We start from the raw sequence: 22,359 nt of genomic DNA on the forward strand, positions 1-22,359 counted from the left end.
AAAGGTGAGAGGTTTTCAGATAGTCTGATATTTATCATATTTAATCAATTTCATGAATTGAGGCTCGGCAAAGTGTTTGTGCGAATTTCACAAATCTCACATCTTCTTTTCTTGAGAAAACAGAAGCGATGTAAACAGGTTTTGAAGAGGGTTTTTTTATACATACAAAAAAAAAAAACAGTAAATGTAGCATTGAGGACATGGGGCGCGGTGGCTCCCTCACCTTTTCTTGATACTGTCGTCTGGATGAGTCCAGGGACTGGATCAGAGCTGTTGCATGGCCAATAAAGACAGCATAGCAGGTCGCTCCCACAATCATACTCAGCATCGTCAGCCAGATATCTGACAGGCTCTCCGGGGCCTGCCGGCCGTAACCGATGCACAGCATGTGGCTCATTGCCTTGAAAACTGCAAAGGAGTAGAGTTCTGACCAAGTGTCATTCTGTGGAAAGAGAAGAAAAATAGGACAAACAAGCAGTTCAATAAAGCGAAATGACATACTTAAAGAGAGAGTGACTGCGGCGAGAGGACAGCTTAAATAACTCTTTGGGGACAGTCGGGTCGTGGAAGAGCATTCACACAAATGAGAACTTGCGGGACTGTGTTGCATTAGAAAGGAAGACGGAGGAAGTGGAAACAACATCAGCGAAATCCTTCGAGGCCTAATCAGTGAAGTAGAGACGGTTTGGAAACGATTTCCTTAGAGGGATGATAATGAGAGGTCATTAAATATGCCCTTTCATAGGAATCTACTTGAGGCAGAAACAGGCGTGCGGCGGCCACCGTGCCGCGCTGCACGGAGAGTCAGGGCTCGGAAAACAAACTCCCGAGTGTGAGTTTGTTCGGTGAGAACAAGCGATGAATGCAACATCTATCACAATGCAAATAAAACTTCTTCAGTTTTGTTTTTCCCAACAACACTGTTGCTTTAACACAACGCTGAACCCATTCAACGTAAATCAGATTACATTTTATTTATTACTGGGTTTTTTTGTTGTTGTTTTGTTCACTTATCTTCACAAAACAACGTTTATGTGACAAATGCTGGCACACATGAAAACCAAACCAAATACAAAGCTGTGAAAAAGCTTTCATTTGGCTTTATGTTCTTTCTACACAGAAACTGACCTTTGACCTTGTCAATATGCACTTGAAAGTCATTTTAGTTGGTTCCTTACCCCTGAGAAGGCTGATCATTTTCACTGGAGCCATGATGTTTGTTTTTCAAGATCCACTACTTTGTGTCAGACTAAATGTTTCATTTAGGGGATTTTTTTTTTATTCAAGAGGTCTGGCTGTAATTAGGCTTTGGTGCGTTTAAGATTAAAGACAGGATAAATAATTACAAAGGGGGGATTTATCATTAATATGTACAGTACAGACCAAACGTTTGGACACACCTTCTAATCAAATTCAGTTAGAAAGTGTGTCCAAACTTTTGGCCTGTACTGTACATTTTAGTGAACTTTGAGGGAGTAAAACCTGAAATAAAAAGCCAAATATGTGTGTCAGACAGGCATTAATCTTCCCCGTAACTTTTCCCAATCAGCCAGTAATAGATGAATTGAAAATTATGACTTTTCCCAGAGATCAGTGATTGAACAAAAACACACAAGTTTTTAGTGAGGATCACGTTCCACACAAAGGTTTGAGTCAAAGCAGCACCAAAGGCCCACCGAGTGAAAAGGGGCCACTAACAACAATACATACAGCTCCACCAAGTGGGCTGGGAGTAAATGGTGAGTTTGAGAACAGTAAGAGAAACAGTGGAGTGAACCATGTTGAATAATATATGAATGGTGAGCACTTTGATTCTGAAATAGCACAGCATTGAGAGCAGGAGGGACTCCATATCCACCTAAGTATCAACAGTTCTCCTTTGGGATCTCAGTTTGGGAGCTATCCTTTGCTTTGCCGGTAATCAACATCTCCATTAGCGGCACAGAGACTGTTTGAACCTGCCAGATAACAGAGGGGGCTTTGCATTCATCTCGCCGAGCTCTAAAGAGTGTCTTTGTGTGGGCTGCAACATCACTGTGGTGCATGCGGCCTCGCAAAAATGCTTTCATTTTTGAGACTTCATTTGTAACATCAGTGTTTGTTTTGGACCCGATATGCCAAATATTATAGAAGTATAGAGGAGAAGGATTAGGATTCAACTCCTAAAAATTTATCTATTGCTAATAAAATATTGTTTTGTGGATTTCAGTCTGTTGAAAGTATTTTCATCAAGTTTTAGCCTTGCTGGAATGTGTTGCTCTACTCCTTTAAATTTTATATGCATGACTCAATTAATATGCACATTTAACTTGGACCCTGGACGAGCTTTGCTTCTGGTCTCATCAGCTCTCACTCTAAGTGTAGACTCTTGGTGGACATGGACATAAGATAAATCAGAAAGAAACTGGAGCAACAGAGACACTTTAAAGCTCAAAGAGGACAGTCTGATTTTACACATCCATAAATCATTAAAAATGTTGTGTTTTTTAACAGTAAATGTCTGCAGAGGATTTTTATTGCAGACAATAGTTTTCACAATTAATTGCACGACAGAAACAGTATTAACCTGATCTAATCTCAGTACTTGTAGAAAAGCAAGCAATGCACAAAGATGTCGGCCAATAAAGATTGTCTATTTATGGCTTTATTCAGTGCAGAAAAAAGTATTCAAGCTTTTTTCCACAAAGATTTTTAAAAAATCATGGTTGGTTGGCCTATTTGCTGACTCGACAATCTCTAACCTCAGTTAGATGCTTTTAAATTTACATCTTCTCACATTTCTATTAGGAAAGAAGGCACTGCCATCTTTTCTATGGCTTCTCAGCAGGGAACGTTTCACATCCTGACAATGTTGTTCTCCAAAAAATGTCTTTTGTCGTTAAATATTGTGAAGAAATGAAACATTTTGATGCTATTTTGTTTCACTCATCTCTTAAATTGAATACAGGGTTTGTTTAAAATTGTCAAAGCATTACCTGCTTGTGACAAGTCAGCGTCTGTAATGTATGCAGGAGACAGCGCTCATTGTCTAGTCAAAAATCAATAGACATCTCTGGAAAAGATGCTTGTTGTGCTAAAACTTTGTTCTGGTCTGCAAAACTTCAAAGAGGAGTTAGTTACTTTTATCAAGGTCATTGATACAACATTGCAGCATCTCTGAGGATGACTTCTGAGCTTGATGATCTCTTCATCTTTGGTCTCAGTCTGTTCCAGTGAAGGGTTTAAACCTTGAGATCCCCCCTAAAGATGGAATTAACATGACGTTTGCTTTTTGCTCTCTTATCTATTGCTTAAGAAACCTTTACTGAATTAATCGTTGTTCTCTGTAGTTTCAGAATGACATCAGGTGAGTCCAACTTCGGCTTGCAGCTTTAGTCTTTACACATTAATGTTTTAACGGTGTTTTTAAATGTGAAAGGAAAAGAATGAAAAACCCACACACTTTGATTTTTCTCACAATTTTTTTTTTAAACTGGAGTTTTTCTGCATCTTTTTGAGATGTGGACTTCTTGGCACCTGCTCCGATAAAGACGACTTGAATAGTTCTACAACTTTTTGTGTGAAATTATGTTACTGAAATTAGAAAATATACACTTGCCCTCCCTGTTTCCTCTTCAAATCAAACTTGGATAGATACTGCTTTTACCAAATCCATCATCCACTATTTTTACCTCGTTGCCACAAATCTCCTTTATCCTAAACTGTTGTAATCCCACAATGCAACAATTGGCATAAATCTATAAAACTATAAGCTTCATATTCTTTTCTATGCCAAAAAAACGGCTGAAATCATGTGTAATTATGTCTGAGCTTAGAGGCTGATAAGCTGAACAGATACCTACACATGTAACAAAGCCTCTCTTCCAGTCATGAGGCCATAAGCCAATAATTTAGTTTACTCAGGCTTATCTGAGTTTATTGAAAAGTCAGCGCTGTCTCCAGACTCTTTTTCACTCGCCCGTCTCAGTGTGTGTGGGATCTTTATAGTGTGGGTGGAGAAATGTTCTTATACTGAATCTGGAAGGAAGAGCATCCTTGTGGTGAAAGTTCACTATTTGTGCGTCCTCTGCAGCAGATTATTCTGAAACAGGTATTTTCCTATGATTGATAGGAAACACAGACACATCAAGAGAGGACAGACTGTGTAATCTGAAAAGGAAACAGCAGGTTGCCGCCACAGTAATGCACAATGTTTTAAAACATAACACTTACTAAATTGTCTGGTCCTGATGTGTTTCTTTAAAAAAAAAAAACAGGATAATTTAATGTTATATAAAAAATTCCAGCAATACCACCACGCTCAAAGTTTTGAGAAACTGTCAAACCTCAGAAAAAAAGACTGAAAACAAAATATGACCCTGCAGCTTCCATACAAAGTGGCAGCAAAGCTGTCAGTAGCCACTTGACCTACTGTTCCAGTGAGAAGTTGGCAAACAGGAATCATGAATGTCAGGTCAATTTGGGGCTTTTAATAATTTACTTGAATCATTCCTGTCCCAGGGTGGAATGGTTTAAGAGCAGTAAAGGACACAGTATTTTCCTTTTTTTAAAGGTTCAAATACAGACACTACATACAAACTTCAGAATAAAACTGAGAAAGAAAGAAACTCCCACTAATGTTTGACAAGTTGTAACTTAGGCCACACGCTTCTTGTAGCTGATGTAGCCCCTGCATAATTCAGGCTAAATATTTAACCACTCTTCTTAGCAGAAATGGTAGAGATCATTTAAACTGGCAGGTTTCCAGTTTTAAACATTGTTTAGAAATGTTCAGTAAAGTTCAGTAAGGTCCCTGACACCCAACAGTGTCCAGGTTTTGGCCGTCTAGTTATCCTTCATCCCAATTTCCACCTTTTTTGTTTAATGCTTGTAGACACATAGAGGAACCTCAGCATAATGCAGCCACCACCAGGCACCACCAGGCTGGACATTTTTTCAAAGGCACATTTGTGACAAGAGACAAAACTAACTGAATGACATTTATCATTTCTTATAAGAAAATCGGTCAAATGTCCACCGATAATCCTTCAAGAAGCTTGTTGATTTCTACAAAAGAACGTGGCTGAGGCTTACCTTGCTACGGACATACACTTTGTTGACATTCATTTTTAACACTTTGCAGTGCACACTCGAGCAAGATGAGATTTAAGTGGCTTCACAAAATTAGAAGCTCTGCAGTAAATATAAAACATTGAATGTAAAAGTGTTAAAACAAGAAAATATTTTAGAAGCATAAAAATCTGTACGAATGCACAAAATAGCACAAGAAAAATAATTAAGCAGCATGAAGGTTGATGGCTGAGGAATACGCTGTTTGAAAGTCCAAATCTTGTGACTTGTATTTAGAATATTAGAAATAAAGCCACAATAAATTCTAATTTCTGCATCTAATTCTGGTTTTTAAAATGAATTGAAGTGATGCTCGGTACAATCACTGAATCACTTACCAGGAAGTGCATCATTAAAAGCCCCAGACTGCTGGCATTTATGCTCATTCTTGTGCTAACAATGGCGTGGCAACGCTTCTTTTGGACATGAAGATCTTCTTCAGAGAAATAACTAATATTATCATTTTTTTTAAATCCCAGAGTGAAGAAATCAGGGTTCTTTGTTTATTGTTTTTTATACAAGCAAACAGCTAAGATTCAACGACTAAAATCCTAGCCCAGAGTTCTTTGTTCCTCCAGCCAGGAAGCAAATAGGCTCCCTTACCTCTTATTTGTTTGTTTAGGTCAAACACCAACTTGCATTTCTCTTGTCTGCACGTTGTTACCGACACCAGTGAGTGTGTTAAATCAGATCTGCAATGCACAGCAGAATTGTAGTGCTGCTGTCTGGTCCAAAATAATAGCTGCACGTAAATAAAGTGATTTACCGACATACATAGTGATTGTTTCTTGATCTGGAGACCACCCTGTGTTGAAGCCCCTTCTGCTGATGGCAGAGGGAATAATGGGGAAGAGATGTCTCTGTGATGAAGATACATCGGAGGATGGGTGCACATAGAGTTGTAATTACACAGCTGAAACTCAACGCCCTGTCAGTGTCTGTCAGTTAGCGCTGCTGTCAAAATTATTTCTGTATTGTCTCTGTAGGGAAGCAAAACCCACTACCTCACTTTAGCATGGCAATGATATTTAAGGCTAGTAAAATCTTCAATATGTTGTGGAAAAGCATGTTAAGTTTATAGATTTCTTCTGTTTTTGCCGTCACCCTGTAATGTTTCAAATCCGTCCTTTCGTCGTCTGTACTCACTTATTTTTGCAGGGCTTGAAGGTGAGTTGTACATTTCCAGTTGCCATTGAACCCTGAACAGGTTGGGTGACAGAAACACAGGACCAGCAACAATGCACTCATCCCACAGCCAATTTGGAGACCAATTAACCTAATATTCTTGTTTCTACTCTATGAAAGAAATATTCATATCATAAGAAGAAAATCTGAGTATATGCAAAATTTAATTCTTAAATTATCGTTTTAGTAAAATATATCCAAACTACTTTGATCTTATGTGAGAATGTATTGTCTCAGCTTGCTAAAACATGAATTAACTATATCGCCCCAAGAAATAATTTAAACATTGCATGTCTGACAAAAAAAAAAAATAAAAAACAGGTACCAATTCAAGAACAAAGTTACTGGCATGTTTTCAATTTTAAAGACATTTTTAAGACTTTGGTACTGCAGCAAATTACAGTGAGAGCCATTAACTAAAAAAGGACAAAACATGGAATATTGGTGAACCGTTCAGAGAGTGGCTTTCCAATCAATTTTATCCCAAAGTGCATTGATGAATCATCCAGGAGTTCACAAAGGAACGCAGAACAACATCTAACATACTGCAGGTCGCACTTTCCTCACTCAAGATCACTGTTTATGATTCAACAATAAGAAACAAACTACAACGCTCCTGGTAGTTTTAAATGGTATCAATGGACAATGCTGTAATGAAGTGCTGAAGGGGGAGTATCAAAAAGGGTATGCTGTTCTTAAAGAGACAGGGGCCAATTTCAACATGTTACACAACTCTGCTGTGAAGTCAAATTTTTTTAAAGTTGTTTTTGATATACACCGCATTTAAAAAAAAAAAAAAAACTGATGGCAGCTGTAGTTACCTGTCTGTGGTATAAAATGGCACCAGGAGCCTTGAAAATACATAATAGCCCCCTCTTTAAAATAATAAAGAAGTGTGTCTAAGTTCCTGGTGTAAAAATATTTCTTGCCAGTTATGCTTGAAGTTTTGCACAATACCAAGAGTTCAGTGACGTGCGGTGAGGTTCATAGCTGGTGAGGCACTGACGTCATCAGAATCAGATTTGCAAATAGATGCATAGATTGACAGCAGTTTACAGGTTATGTTTCATTTCTGCATCCTTACACATACAAACTGTAGCTCACAAAACACACATTTCCTTAAAAAACAAAACAAAATAAATGTCGAAAGTCGGGATAAGCGAGAGGAAAAAAATCACTATCTCTATTATAATCTATCGCTGCACTTGACTTGCTTCCCGAATCGTTTAGCCTAGCTCGCTGTCACTTACTCGGCAGTTGAGGAGTGAACAAGACGAACGTCTGGGATCTTGAGCGCCCCCTGCCATGAGGCAAGAGAACTGCCTGCCTCACCTCGAACCTGTTCTCTGCCGTTTATAATCGCTCATTACACGAAACACGTTACACAAACACAGTTGGTGACAAAAAGCACTGTACATTATATACATAAGCTAAATTATTGGAAATAAGTTCACATATTAAATTTGTTTAAACCATTTTATTGACGCCGTACAGCAACATGCTCTCTCCGCTTAGCAGCCAGCGCAGAGCCAGGGGTTGCGCAATCCAAGGTGAGGCAGAGCTCGCTGCTGCCTCACCGGCATCGCTTCCAAGCATTTGAATGGGAAAATAAGAAAATTCAGCGATTTTGAACAAATAAAAATCGAAATTGGTGAAGCTACATGAAAAATAAATATTTTTTAGTACAAACCACCGGATGAATATAACAATTTAAATTACTTTATGATTATATATTTTCTTTCTTTCCATGATGGCTGGTGAGGCACTGCCTCACCTGCCTCCCCTGACCGCACGTCACTGCAAGAGTTGGACGACAAATTGTTAAGTTTAGAGGCAATTACTTTCTCACATAGCACCAAGCTGGTTTGGAAAGCTTTGTTCCTTAATAAATAAAATCAGAATTTGAAATTTGCATGTTGTATTTATTCAGGTTATCTTTGCATGCTGAGGCAGCCACTCTTTCATGGCACTGCTTTTAGGCTGCAGGTTGAAAACAACCTTTACTGCCTGAGCCAGGAGAAGCTTGACAAATTTCATTAATTGGTTGGTGGACGTCACTTGAGGACAGGTTGTTCTAAAAGTCCTCCATGGCTCCTGCGTCTGAGCTTGACACTTTCCGAGCTGCTGGGGGCAGCGGGGCTGGATGGAGGGCCGGCTCCAGCACAATAGCTAATGTCACAAGTTGTCAGGCACTCAATAGGAGGGTGGTCTCTGGTGGCTCTATACAGCCTGCACTGTGCCACGGCGTCTCTTTCGTTTGAGAGCGATGGCTCTCTGGAGACTCTCTCTGATTATGAAGCGAAGGGAGCGCTAAAGGAGTCAATGACCTGTCCACTGCTAACTTCAGCATCCACTTCTTTAAACTCTCATAGCACAAGGTTATATCCGGAACGATGGCAAATAGACTCAGGTGTGCAAGTCAAGCAGGAGAAATTATTATAGGGGATGCTTTGATTTGATATATAATTGAGGTAAAATAAAAATGGGACGAAGGTGTGACAGCTGCTATTCACCTGATCATTTTCTCTTTCATATTACAAATTGTTTATTGTTAGATTCTATATATTTTTTCATACGTGAGAAGTGAAAACATATGTTCAAAGAAACTGTGTGCAAAGAAAAATGTCCAAATAATACAAGTCTGGAAAAAAAATAAGAAACCACTCCATTGAAACTCCACTGAAAACCTTGTGGTTATTCCACCAAAAATGTATCTCTGAACTCTTCCTGAGTTAAAACATTAGAATTGTTGTTTCTAGATGCATATGAACTTGTTTTCTTTGCATTATATGAGGTCTGAAAGCGTTGCATCTTTTTTGTTATTTTGAACATTTCTCGTTTTCTGCATATAGATGCTGAAGTTTTGCTTGGAATTTCAGACATGCTGTCAGTAGTTCATAGAATAAAAGAACAATCTTCATTTTCTTCAAATATGTACCAATAAAATGTTAAATAAGAGAAATTGATCATTTTAAGTGGTCTCTTTATTTTTTCCAATGCTGTATATAGGAAAAATATTTACAGTGTGGGGTGCATTTTCATTTAGAATCCCCTATTATTGATATCCATGCAAAAAATATGATATGATAAAGGACCACAACCCTAAACATGCAGTCAAAACTGCAACTGGAGGCCTTAAGTCAAAGACTGTATCAGAATGGACCAGTCAAAGTCCAGATGTAATTCCATTTGAGAAATTTAAGCATTGATCATTTATGTATAGATGTTCTCTCTATCCAGTCTAACTGAACTTCCACTATTGCTCTAATTAGAGTCAGAGGCAGTTCCTGAAAGCATTAACTATGTGTAGGATTGAATTCTAATGTGAGACACATGTTTAAGACATATTTTGAAGATAAAAACAAAAACAAATATGTATTTTTTTACTTCCACTTGACAATTCTGTCAAGGTTTGTGGTTGTGAGGAGATGAAGTGTGCAAAAGGCACCAGCTGGGATTTGCACCGAGAAACTTCTTGTTGTAACCTCCCAATTTATAATCTTATTCACCAAAAATGACCCTACATTTCAATTCTCCTAAATAATCTTAGAAAAACTTCAAATCATGACATTTTTCCACCCTCTGAGTCCTTTGTCAGTGCAGTTTTTGTGCAGATTAACAGACTAATCAAACAACCCATGAATGAAAACATCATACAAAATCAATTTCAGTGAAAATATAATATCAACACATCAGTATTACAAACAGTTTTGCGGGATCTGTAGTCAGATTACGTCTCCTCCAGGAGTTACATCTGTAGACCATAAAACAAAGAGTCAGAAGTCTCAGCCAGAAAAACTTCAACACGGAAATTTACGAGGAGCCTTGCCCGACTCAGAGTGGTCTTGAAGCGGGACTCAATCTGTTTACAAAACATTTTGGACGACCGCCTTGTGTCCAGCTCGGTGTGGTCTTCCCTTGCACAGTAAAAGGCAGCCATGACAGACAGGCTTATAAACAACCGGCTTTTATCTCCAAGAGAGAGACATGGCAACAAAGAGCCCAGCTGCTGGGCCATATTCCCCACATCCCTCTGTTCCCCCCTTTTATCTTTCCTGTCATCGCCCCACGGCGCTGAAGTGGAGGAGCAGGGGGGGCTGAGAGGTGCGCTTAAATCTCTAGCTTCCTTTTCTGTGCTTCTTCACTGGCAAACTTCGACTGTTCTCTGTCACAGGGGCTTAACGGCACCGCAAAACATGGTGTTATGAGGGATTTTCTCCATTAGAGAAGTGGGAGCATAGGAGCAACAAACATCAGCCAGACTAATGATGTATGCTACCAAGCATTGTAATGCTAAGCAGGCGCATATGGCAGAGATTTCTGTCTCTTATAATGGTGTTCATTATTCTATTCATTTTTAATCATTAAGATCCTGGATTTTCAGCCAGTGACACCAGGTTAAATGTACGTACTTCAGGAGTCCTACTGAATGCATCGTATTGCTCTCTGTATAAGAAATTTGTACTAAAAAATGCAGAGTACTCCGACTTCCAGGTTCAAGCAGACACAGTTTAATCTGTAATCTTTGGTTGTACAACCAGTTCTGAGCTCTTTGTCTCAAATTGAAGAAACTGAATATCAGTCTTTATGACATGGAGGTCCATAAAGCTGATTTTTAAATTGACCAGGATCTACCTTTAAAGTTTTACTATCATTGACATCAATGTCATATTAATTCTGGGCTTTTATTGATGCGTTTGAACCCATATTTCTCCAGGATGTGCAAATAGAACAAAGTACTTCAATTAAATATGAATTTATTGTGAGTTTCTTCTCATCTATGCAGGTTCAGAACGACATGTAGGCTTATATATGTACCTAATGTCTCACTCACTCCTTCGTAGTTTTTTAAACATCTGAAGAAAATTATTTTGTTTGTACACTAATGTTTAATAAGAATAATGAAATAACAATTTGCATGAATGTAAATTATCTGATAATATATTAACTTCTAAAGGTGATTGGTTTTTGTTATTAAGGTTTTATTTGGGGGGTGGCTCTCTCATGCTAAAGTAAAAACAAGCCACGTCTTCTAAATATTTTGTGTACAAGGTTTTGAAAACCATCTAATTTCCCTCACTGCACAATGACAAACTGCTTTATGTTGGTTCATCACAAAATAAAATTAAAAAAACTTCAATAAAACCTTGAAAGAGTTCAAGAGGTGTAACCACTTTTGCATAATAGAAAATGCTTTTTCACCCTTCAGCAGATGTAGAAGAATCAGACAACCTGGTTTTGTGCAGTTTTCCCCTCGCACAGTTTAAATGAGTTATTCCGCTTATTGTTAGCAAAATAACTTTGACACTTTTCGCACAGACCTGATTCTCTCTCTCACACATACCTCCATCTTGTTAAGGGAGACCCAGCAGTCTGAAGGGAAGTCCTGCAGCATGGGGACCAGGAACTGTAGGCAGCCGTCCCAGTGGCACAACAGCAGCATCATGCCGATCAGGTTGATGATCCGCATCACCGCGCTGGCCAGGTCGTAGGTCATATGGAAGATCTGGAGTGTGACCATAAAACGTGAATAGGAGTGAAAGCATATTTGAAGTATAAGGAAAAGAAAGTCAGAGTAAATAAAACCGAGGGCCTCCAGTTTTACAAACTGGCATCACATTCAGCTAGTCTGGATCACGCCAGGTTTGATTAATGATCAGAGGAAGTGATGGACCATCAGTCCTAGCTTAAACGCAGCGGGAGCGGGCAAGACACTTTTCACACAGAAATACGTTACATCAGTCAGAGTCTCCATCACTCACAGGCTCCAGTCACAGCCATGTTGCACTCACGCAAGCCTGCCAGCACAACGATCCAACTAACGGCAGAGACAGATATGTCAGCACATAGACTTGCACTCATCCACAGGGTGATGGACAGGGACCATCGTGATCCTGAAGAACTGATAGTCTGGGTCGTCTCAGGCATCAATCACCCTCAGCCTCTGAGAAGCCCATTAGGTCAATCATCTAATCATCCCCAAATGACCCGAAGAAACCCTGCCGTGACGCTGCTTAGTTTGCCTGGATGCAAAAATAATTTTGTGAGAGGTGTAAACGTGTGACGCTGACGGCCCTCGTTCGCAGGAAAACATGTGTGACTGTCTGACGGAGTCAACTCCGAAGGAAGTGGGTCACTTCTTACTCAGTGCCGCACAGAGAAGTGATACTTGGTGATAGGAGTGAAGGGGAACAAAACTGGACATGAATCACATGCACTGATCTTTCTAAATGCAGCTTTAACCTTTATGAGATTTTCTCTGTCAGCTTCTATCAGTCAGGAACTGAAAAAATGGAGAGCGTGGTCGTGTTTCATCAGGACGCACGAGGTGACACTGTGCTGCACGCAGCTGTGTTGTCTTATTTGCTGAAGACGTTCAGTGCCACGGACAGCTCTAAAATGCTTGAAAGACTAAAAACTGCTTCAAGCCCAATAGCCCAAATCCTCCATGTAGCACAGAAAAGATGAGTTCAAAAACCACAAATATGAACTGACCGTCTCCTGCACCATTTCAGCAACTGACTCGACATCTAATCTTCCCTCATTTTCCATGCATGCCTTGTATCAGTTCCCATCATGCAACGCTATGTGTGTATCAGTGTGCGTGCTATCACATCATATCTTCAGAAATCCAATTATCCAAAGGTCAAGTGAGCAGCCGAGCCCCACTGTTCCGTTCACTGCTGCAAAATGCCAACGCCGGCTTGCCGACGGTGCCACAGACCAAGAGTGGACTGATCTCATGACTCCACCGGACCGCTTGTGTCCCAGACTGAGGCTCTACTTCTAAGAAGGATGTACTCCAAGGAGGAACACCATTCTGCCCATAACTCATAGTACAACTTAAAATTTCATGACTTTTCATGTCTTCTGTTGAAATATCTGCCTGTGGAGCTTCCTGGTGAAGACAATTTCCTTAATGCAAGGTCAAGAAAGAAAATAAATCAGCTGTGTTGACAATTTTAGGAGTTAATACTTTGTGTTCTCGCAGTATTTAAACTTGAGATTCTGAATTCATGAGGAAATACAGTCACCTCCCAGTCAAACCTCTCCTTCATGGAAGAATACCTTTTGAAAATCTCATTTGAAAGACAGAGGAATAAGCTACCGACCTGCAAGTAGACTGAGCTTTATGCACTGCTTGATGAGTAGGATCAATTAGAATGTAAGTGGGACTAAATTGAAATGACATTTGCTTCTTTAAAAAATAAACTGAATTGTCTTGAAACAAATTAAATTGATATTTTAATTGGTTTGCATTCACCAGACCTGCTGACAGTACCGGAGAATATGTTTAAGAGCAATTAGCAGGGGAAACACATAACTATTTATATTTTATAAAGTTTGATTTTTATCATCGCCACTCAGCAGAATTTGCCTCATGTTTTCTACTGGAAACTAACAAATATTTGTTTGCTAATGGAAATATTACAGGTAAAACACTAAATCTGAATTTCTTCATCTCAAAACTCTAAATGTGAGAGAAGTCAATTTGCTTGAATCCTCCCAAAGCGATTCTTAACAGTGTGTTGTACTTATTAATACTTATCGAGATTAAACTGGAATCTCACAAGGAATAGTTTAAAGCCTCCTCCTCTGTCTGAAGTTTGTACTTTAATAATCTTCCAGGTGTGTGTCATGATCCTGGGCCTCCTCTTTACGCTGGTGACTCAGTTATCTATGAGGTGGATAAAATCTGTGATGCAACTGCTAATGAACTAAACTTAGCAAGACAAAACAGTTTTTGTAGAAAACTCTTTTGAGCATTTTGTGTATTTCTAGAAGCAGAAATTCTTCTAATTATAATTTTTAAATCCTGTTCAATAAAATCTTCCAAACGGCTTTCTTTGTTAAGCATTTTTCAGAAATCTACATAAGGTTAGTTGTGTTGGTCTTGTTTTATTGTCATTTGACCTTGTTGTGACAATTCTTTAAGACCAAAATAATTTCTAAGTGTGAAGATGAGTCGTATTTTTAGTGGTGCTACTTTTGTATTACAAGCACATTACAAATATTTAACAGAAAACTCCAACAAGGAATTTGTTCTGCAAAACAACTGCTAGCTACAGTAGCCCTGTGTACGTCACACTCGTTCCCTTACAGCATTTGTTTATTTCTTTCTTTTTATTTACATATCTTCCTATAATGTAGTTCTTCATATTTGGGTCTATAAATTGCCCGGTCATTTGAGCGGTGGTGCAGTTTGTAATTAATTTGTGACATGTCTAATCACAGCCAATGGCCCCTGCAGTGCTGAATATTATCATTATCCTCCACCTCTGCTGCTCCACCTGTGGTGCCTTAATTGATTAACTATGTTTGCCCTGATAATAGGCTGCTTATCAGACTGCCTGATGCCACGGGCAGGACTGCAAGGTCACCGAGGCAGATGTGCAATGGACCCTGTTTTTTTGTTGTTTTTTTGTCAGTGCTCCAAATTGCTTTTATTCTTGTATTTGTCAGGAACCTGTTTTTCTCAGGTTGGCAAGTGACAGCATCAATAAAGCCGCCTTCAGGTGAAGGAGCGCAGGCTACTTGGAGCAGATTGAGAGGCAGATTGTCCACTTGGTCGTGAGCCAGAACCAGCATATTGGAGACAAATCAGAGACCTCTTATCCTAAACTACAAGGGACACACTGTCCTCTGTGTCTGTCAGCATTATAATCAATAAGTGCAACTCTACAAACGTGTTCTTACCTCTTCCCACTGGTGAATGTAGCGTATTAATCTGGAGAGCCTCAGCAGCCTCAGAAGACTTAGGATCTTGGTAAAGCGGACAATCCTCAGGGCCCGAGCCGTCTTGTACACCTCCGAGTCGATCCCTTTCTCCACTATGAGGAATATGTAATCCACCGGGATGGAGGAGATAAAGTCTACTATAAACCAAGTTTTTAGGTACTTCTTCTTTATAGTTTCAGGGTCCAAAATGATGTCTGAGTTGTCCTCGATGATGATTCCAGTACGAAAGTTGAGCACCAGGTCCATGAGGAAGAAGGTGTCGGAGACCACGTTGAAGATGATCCAGGGCGTTGTGGTTTCTTCTTTGAAAAAAGTGATGCCCACGGGGATGATGATCAGGTTGCCCACCATGAACAGCAACATTGTAAAATCCCAGTAGAACCTGAGTCGTTTGGAGTGGTGAGCAATGCCGGGCGTGCCGCAGTGAGGGGAAGAAGAGCGAGACAAACACAGAGTCAGATCGGGCAAGAAAAGAAAAGCTTTCAACTCAGGTTGGAAAACCAGGAGCAAAGTGCAATATTTAATCATTCCCTGCCTAGAAATGCAAATATTTATGGTCAGTAAAGCTAACTCAGTAGCTACTCTCACCAAACATAACATTATGACCACTTAAATGGACCAAATAACATTAATTTTCTACTTGTCGTTGCACTTGTGAGTGAAACACCACATTACATTACTTAAGTAAAGTAATGTAGGATAAAGTATTTAGCATGTTATCCTCAAAGATGGTGAAAAGCATAATCATTTGAGGAGGTTCCATAATGACCAAACTGTGACGGCTTCACAGCTGGGTCAGTGAGAACATCTACAAAACTGCAGCTTCTGCACAGTGTTCCCAATCTACTGCTATCAATATCTAATAACTTTGGTCACAGTAAGGAAGAGTGGTGAGTCAGTGACAGGTTCACTGATGCACTTGGGAAGCAAAAACTGACTTTTGTGGTCCAATGCAACAGATGAGCTACTGTAGCTAATAATGCTCAGGAAGTTAATCCTGCTTCTGACAGAAGGAATACACTTTGTGTTGCAGTCAATGTGCCTCTATTGGTCATAATGCCATGCTTAATGTATGTATTTTATTATGCATAGTAGTTAATTAAAGAAATACCTTTAAATGGGAAAAAAAAATTTTTTCAGTCTTTAAGTGTATTAAAATCTGATCTTTCCAATGATTTTAAAGTAAGTACATTCTGCTTCACCTAATATCCATTGAGTTTTTTTATACATATATATTGTCATTGTTCTCCATCTCTGCTGCCAGAGAGTTGCACAAGTTTTTATTTTATTTTTATGTTTTTAAAGTGCAGCTCAGGAGGGAGGGGCTTTATTGTTCGTTTCTTGGTTAATAACCATTTCTAAGTATTTCTGCTAGTTACAATTTCGACCAGCTGCAAATAAAGACAAAAAGAAGTGCTTCGGCTCGTTTGATAGAGATAGTCCTTTTGATTCCAGCAGAAAAGGAAGAAAAGGCAAGTTTATGTCCATTTAAGCAACAAAAGCACAACTCACACCTTCAGCTGATTTTCACTAAGTTATAAAATGTCCATCAAAGCACAGCAGTATGTGTTTAAAGACTGAATCCTGTACTGTCTGACATTTTGATGTGTTTAATGGAATGATTGTCTGGATTTGACCTGCCAGTGAATGGTCAGAGTCAATTAAGTGAAAACTGTCCCGTTTCAAAGATTAGCCAATTGATTGGTGCATCTCTGAAGTCATCTTCATTGCATGTGTTTTATTGTGTTTTATTTTTGGCACTCAATTGATAAAATAGGTAGAATAAATTTTAAAAAGGCGTAAACTAAGTAGGTTTTCTTAGGGAAATGGACAGAATAGAAAGCCCTGCTGGTCGCAATCAAAGATATAATACAGACTGATTGTTCTTCTGTTGTTTTTGAAGTAGACCAAACTTTTTTTGTTTGTTCCAGTAAATTAGTATCTTAGCGTTGCCAATGTTTCCTTTAAAAAATCACATGTAACTCTATGGCTTTTGTTGCAGTTAGATAGAACAGATTTAAACACTTAAATGGCAATTTGGTAGATAAACGGCAAGAAAAAAAGGGAAAAGCAGTCAGAAAAATGCAGGTAAAAACGTTTAAAAAAAAAAAAAAACTATTATTAGTTGCCCAGTGCCTGATGTCAACAGAGCCATGTGATTTGCAACATTTCACCATAATTAAACATCAATTTAGAACGAAGTAGCTCAACTAATAGGGATGGGGGGAAAACTGGTAATCAAGTGTTGCCAGAGTGAGTTTAATTTATTTTATCAGGCAAATAGCGTAAATAGTGGTGATGTAAAGGTCTGGAGATGGGGATGGAGGAGAAAAGGAGTGAGGTTTCAGCCCGTCAGAGGAAGCTCTGCAGGACAGGTGCAGCGCTGAGTCATTACACTGCGACTTATGCAACAAGCTCTGCTTCCTGCAAAATAAAAACACGCCACGAAGATAATATTTGATGCAACTTTGCTGCTGAGCCTTAATGAGAATAAGAAATGGAGTGAGAGGGGGGGGGAGACGGGGGCGGGCAACCGAAGCGTCTAATTGTGTGGGTGTGAGGGATCTCTTAAGTGACTCGTCATCGAATTATATCCGGACAGTTGTCTTCAAGTTTGGCTTTTAGTGCTCATCTGACTCGGCGTTATGTGATACAATGTGGCCAAATATGAATGGTGCCGAGAAAGAAGGAGGGGAGCTGTCCACTCCCTGTGGTGCTGATCCTCAGCCGGGTTCAGCCCACATTAATAAAAACCCGCCGTTTTTCCAACCCCCAATACCTTTCATCAAATTAACGGGAGGACGTTAATCACACAGAGCGCTCTTTTTATCCAGAAAATATTTGAATAACGGAAATAGCCGCTGGATCTCCAGACGGGGTTATCCGCACGTCAAACAGGGCGCATCCATCGATAAACGACAGGATCCCGGAGTCATTCGGGCGGATCTGTCTCCAGCGAGCACGCTTGAGGGTTTTTTTCGCACACTTGGCTCAAGGTGACATTCCGTTACTGAGTGCATCGCGCGCACACATGCATGCACTCCCATCTACCCTACATCCTGTCAGCACGGCTCCTGTCGCAGAGCCGATGTTACAACGATCATTAGCCGCCTTCTTAATGTAATAAAGACTTTTTTTTTTTTTTTTCTTTTTTTTTTTACTCCGTGATGAGCAATAAATCTCGTCGGAGCCCTGCCTTCTTTGATGAATATGTGTGAGCGTCGTGCTGTGAAAAGTCGAGATGTAATAGCAGGCCTGGCTTGCGAGAGCACCCCAGACAAGCTATTGTTCCGACTGCAACAGGGTTTGTTTACAACCTTGAGAGGACACTCTTCGCTAAAGTGCCTGACAACAGGTTGTTTCGTGGGGTGGGGTGGGGTGAGGGGGGTATGTGGTGTCGACGGCGTTTCTTTGGTAAATTGTATGCAGATACGTTTGGAATGACAAATGAGCGCTGGACGGTAACAATGCATGTGTTTCCTGCGCTTCCACTACACTCAGGTGTCAAGTAAGTTGTAGATGAGGACCTTTGCGGGCCTCTAATCACTTCAACCAATGGCAGCCCCGTCTCTTACCTGAAATCGCTATAAGGGTGTATAATCCAGTTTCCAGCTGATTTGACCCTCTCCTGCTCCTTCTCGACTGCTTTCTGACTGCCATACATGCGCAGGGAGAATTTGTTAACTCCAGGCTGCAGCATGCTACTAAACTGCCGCTGCATGAAGCTGGCTTGGCTGCCCTGAGGCTCTGCATCCTCGGCCGGCACAATCGGCGGTCCATCCTCCTGTTTCTGGAAAGTTACAGAGTTCCTCGGCTGCTGGGTCTGAGTCTGGGTCGGGCCGTACAGCGAGGAGGAGGCTTTCCGGCTCGGCGCGTTGGAGAAGGACACCTTGGAGTCCTTTTTCTCAGGCACACCGCTGGACACGGGGGTGGCGCCCGGGTTGGCGCTCTCCCCTCCTTGCCCTCCGGTTAGAGACCCGCCTGGCGTGATCGAGCCGTCCATACTGGCTGTGGTCGAGTTACAGGCTCCCCGCTTGGCAGCGCCTCCGTCCTCGGCTCTCCCCGATCCCGCTGTTTGCTTCTCCTGCTTGGGGATTATTGAGCGCAGGCTCCCGGTACCCGAGTCCCTTCTGCTTCTGCATTCTCCGTTTTTGTTGCATTTCATACTGGATGCTGGAGCGACTCCGCTGCGACCATCACCCGCTGTCGCGTTGGAAACCTTTATCCCGACCGCAGAATCCGACGCGTCCGCCCCAGACGCTCCGCAGGTCTCGCCGCGCTGGGCAGCATCGCCCGGACAGGGTGTCTCGGTCGCTCTGGAGGCAGCAGTGGGCCGTGAGGCGGAGGGAACGTCCTCTGTGTGCGTAAGGCAGAGCTCCTTGTTGGAGTCTCTCCTGGAAGCCGAGGACGCGGCTCCCCCTCCTGGCGTAAAGTTCTTCATCCTGATACTGCCGCCTCCTCCTCCTCCTCCTCCTCCACCTCCGCTGCTGCCGCTCCCCCCGGCTCGGCGCAGCCGCGGATGCTGAAACCTGGACTCCTCTTCTCCTTCCTCCATCTCATCCATCACGACGTCGCTGGTCAGACCGGGCTGGCTACCGCTGGCTGCGCCGGGGTTCAAGCAATTCTGTCCGCTGGGGCTTCTGGAGCATTTGGACGGGGCTGCCTTGGGTGCACTGATGTGGCTGCACCCGCTGCCCGCCACCGCCTTCTTTTTCATGGTGGCAGCAGACGCCGGTGAGACCTCATTCCTGTCCATGACATTGAGCATATCGAGTTTTGCCTCCAATTATCTTCGAGAAAGGCCAGCCAGCGAGGGGTGGGAGGAATGCAGAAGAAAAGGGACAATGGGAGAAAGGAGGGACTAAGAGAGGGAGGGATGGACGTGACTTTTTTTTCAAACTATTGCACTTCTCCCCTCAGTCACCTGTCACAAAGCACCGTTTACCGTTGCGTTACCGTTAACCGACATCTATACTAATCAGACCTACAGGTAAATCATGCACAGATCACCGAACTTTAAAGGTTCCCAGCTCACGCCTGTCACGACTTACAGGTTGAATGCGAACCTGAGAGAATGATCTAAATACATTCCAACACACAACCAGCTAACAAAAAGCCACTGAATCACCACGTGTTACTAAACGTTCACATTAACTCTTTTTTTTTTACACCCGTTTTTGACTATGACAATTTCCTTTGGTCAATGGTACCCCAGGCATGTGTTTAGCGCCCTCTAGGGGCTTCACAAAATCTACTCTATCCCAAAGCAGATGGTCACAAGCAGAAGCGCAAGGAGAAGGTCAAATCATTTAAGGTTTGGCCTGATCAGAAATCCGATAAATTAAAGCAAAACATGCATCTGTATTTATAAACTGTTCCTTACTGTTCAGTTCATTACTGAAGTACACTCAGGACATACATCAAGCCATTGCTGGGCTTTTATCATCCATATTAGGCTTTTCTTTTTTTAGTTGGGAGACATTGCAGTGGCATTGCTGATCACCAGAATGTTCATTAAGGTACAATCTACTGAAAATTGTGCTTACAAGATTTGTCCCTGTCAACTACATAGCCCCTAAAAGGCTTTTCCCCATTTTATCCTGTTACAACAACAAACTCCAATATATTTTTTAATGAAATTGCATGAAGTATAGGAAGGAAAAACATTCTATTTTTTTCCCCGAAAGAAATTCTGCAAAGTGCTGTATGCATTTGTGTCATCCTCACTTTACTCTTTTCCCCTCAAAAAAAATCTGGAGAAACAAAAAGCCACCTAACAAGTAAATAGAGTCCAACTGATTTCATCTCAAATTAAATCCAGCGGTTCTGCCAACGTCTCGGAGGTTTGTTGCCGACAGCATCATCAGGACGAGGGAAAAAAGACCCCACAGAGATAAAAAGCAAAGTTAAAGTAGATCGCAGAATCTGACCTTATGGAAGAATGATGAGCAGGAATCTGATGCAGAAAGCAACTGCAATAGACCCAAACTGCAGTTTGTCACATGACATGTTGGGTCAGAGCAACACCTACATCCAAAACACTTTATATGACAGAACACGGCAATGTTCCTAAACGTGATGATTTATTAATCCCAGAGGGGAATTAAATGATTTTGCAAGTCAAACTACAAAGAGTCGTTTTAGATTGTGATGGCTGAGGTTGGGACCGATCTGTTGGAGTCTGTATTGCAGCAGATCTGTAAGCATCCTTTTACTGAAGACACTCTGTTGTTGCATCACAGCATTGTGATGAGGATGTTCAGGGTTGCCTGTTATGTTCTTCATTTTATGAAGTGTCCTACATTGATCTTCAGAGGTTCCAGAGCAGTCCTCACAACAGACCCTCTTTATCAGCTCTTTGTTTGTCACCAGCTCTACTGCTGCCACCTTTCACTTCACAGTTATGAACTACTTTATGCTGGTCAGTCACATAAAGTCCCACTACATCTGGTGAGTTTATTGTGACAAACTGTAAAATATTCTAGTTATTTATGAATACTTTCTAAATGTATTTCCATTTCAGTTCAGCCCATCCAAAAGCAGAGCAGTTTCCAAACACACGACTGTTGAATCTCCTCATTGTCAGATGCAAATGATCTACTTGAAAACAGATTTACCTCGTGATAGGTGAGTTATAATTTAGAAAAGCTGCAGTTGAGTGAGCCTTTCCTTACCTCACTATAAAAAGTTATCAAGCTGGTTTTAAACAGTACAGTGGCGTGAGCAGCATCTCCTCTCCCACATTTCGAAAGCACATGTGGCAAAGGCCAAAGCCGGAGGACCCGTAGCACACCGTTCTTACACATCTAGGCCATGATAATCGAGTGGTCTCGTAGAGTGGAGATAAAGTGTTTAGCCTGTTTTCTCTGATCTAGTTTTGATCTACTCTAATTTTGGACCCAGATTTGATTCTAGAGACTTTAGAAAAACTGTTGTGGTAGCTAACACCAGCACTTAACATTTATAAAGAAAAAATATCGCCAAAGTCAGCGAGCAGATTTGCAAAGCAGCATTCTCTACTTCATATTTCAGCGCAACTTTTTTTTTTTTTTTTTTACTCGGCCCTGGGAAGTCGTGAGCTTCATCTCTGTTCCTCTTTTTTTTGTCTATTTGTTTCTGCCCACCTGTTCTTCCTGCTTCTCTTTGCCCAATTAGTCAGTAGCATGTTGCTGCACTGGGATTTGTTGCATTGCCTAGTTACCTAACGTCACACTAACTCTCATAGTTAACAGCAAATGACAAAGAAATAGCCAAAGACCGATGACAGAAAAAAAGCAAACAGGTGGAGCTGCTGGCCTAGAAACATGTTGCTTTGATACACAGGTG

The 22,359-nt window shown here is 41.0% G+C and overlaps 1 protein-coding gene across 1 annotated transcript in view; it reads right to left on the reverse strand.

The window, feature by feature from the left end:
- Nucleotides 1-19,909, reverse strand: part of LOC122840982 (potassium/sodium hyperpolarization-activated cyclic nucleotide-gated channel 2-like) — a 38,070-nt gene extending 18,161 nt beyond the window's left edge. Inside the window, exons 1-4 of the mRNA XM_044133833.1 lie at nucleotides 18,609-19,909; nucleotides 14,992-15,415; nucleotides 11,639-11,800; nucleotides 224-442 (exon numbers count right to left, since the gene is read on the reverse strand). Coding sequence (XP_043989768.1) covers nucleotides 224-442; nucleotides 11,639-11,800; nucleotides 14,992-15,415; nucleotides 18,609-19,801 — 1,998 coding nt within the window. The 5' untranslated portion in view covers nucleotides 19,802-19,909. The remainder of the gene's footprint in view (nucleotides 1-223; nucleotides 443-11,638; nucleotides 11,801-14,991; nucleotides 15,416-18,608) is intronic.
- Nucleotides 19,910-22,359: the final 2,450 nt, after the last annotated feature.

This window comes from Gambusia affinis, linkage group LG12 (genome assembly GCF_019740435.1).
Source record: "Gambusia affinis linkage group LG12, SWU_Gaff_1.0, whole genome shotgun sequence".
Classification (NCBI taxonomy): domain Eukaryota; kingdom Metazoa; phylum Chordata; class Actinopteri; order Cyprinodontiformes; family Poeciliidae; genus Gambusia; species Gambusia affinis.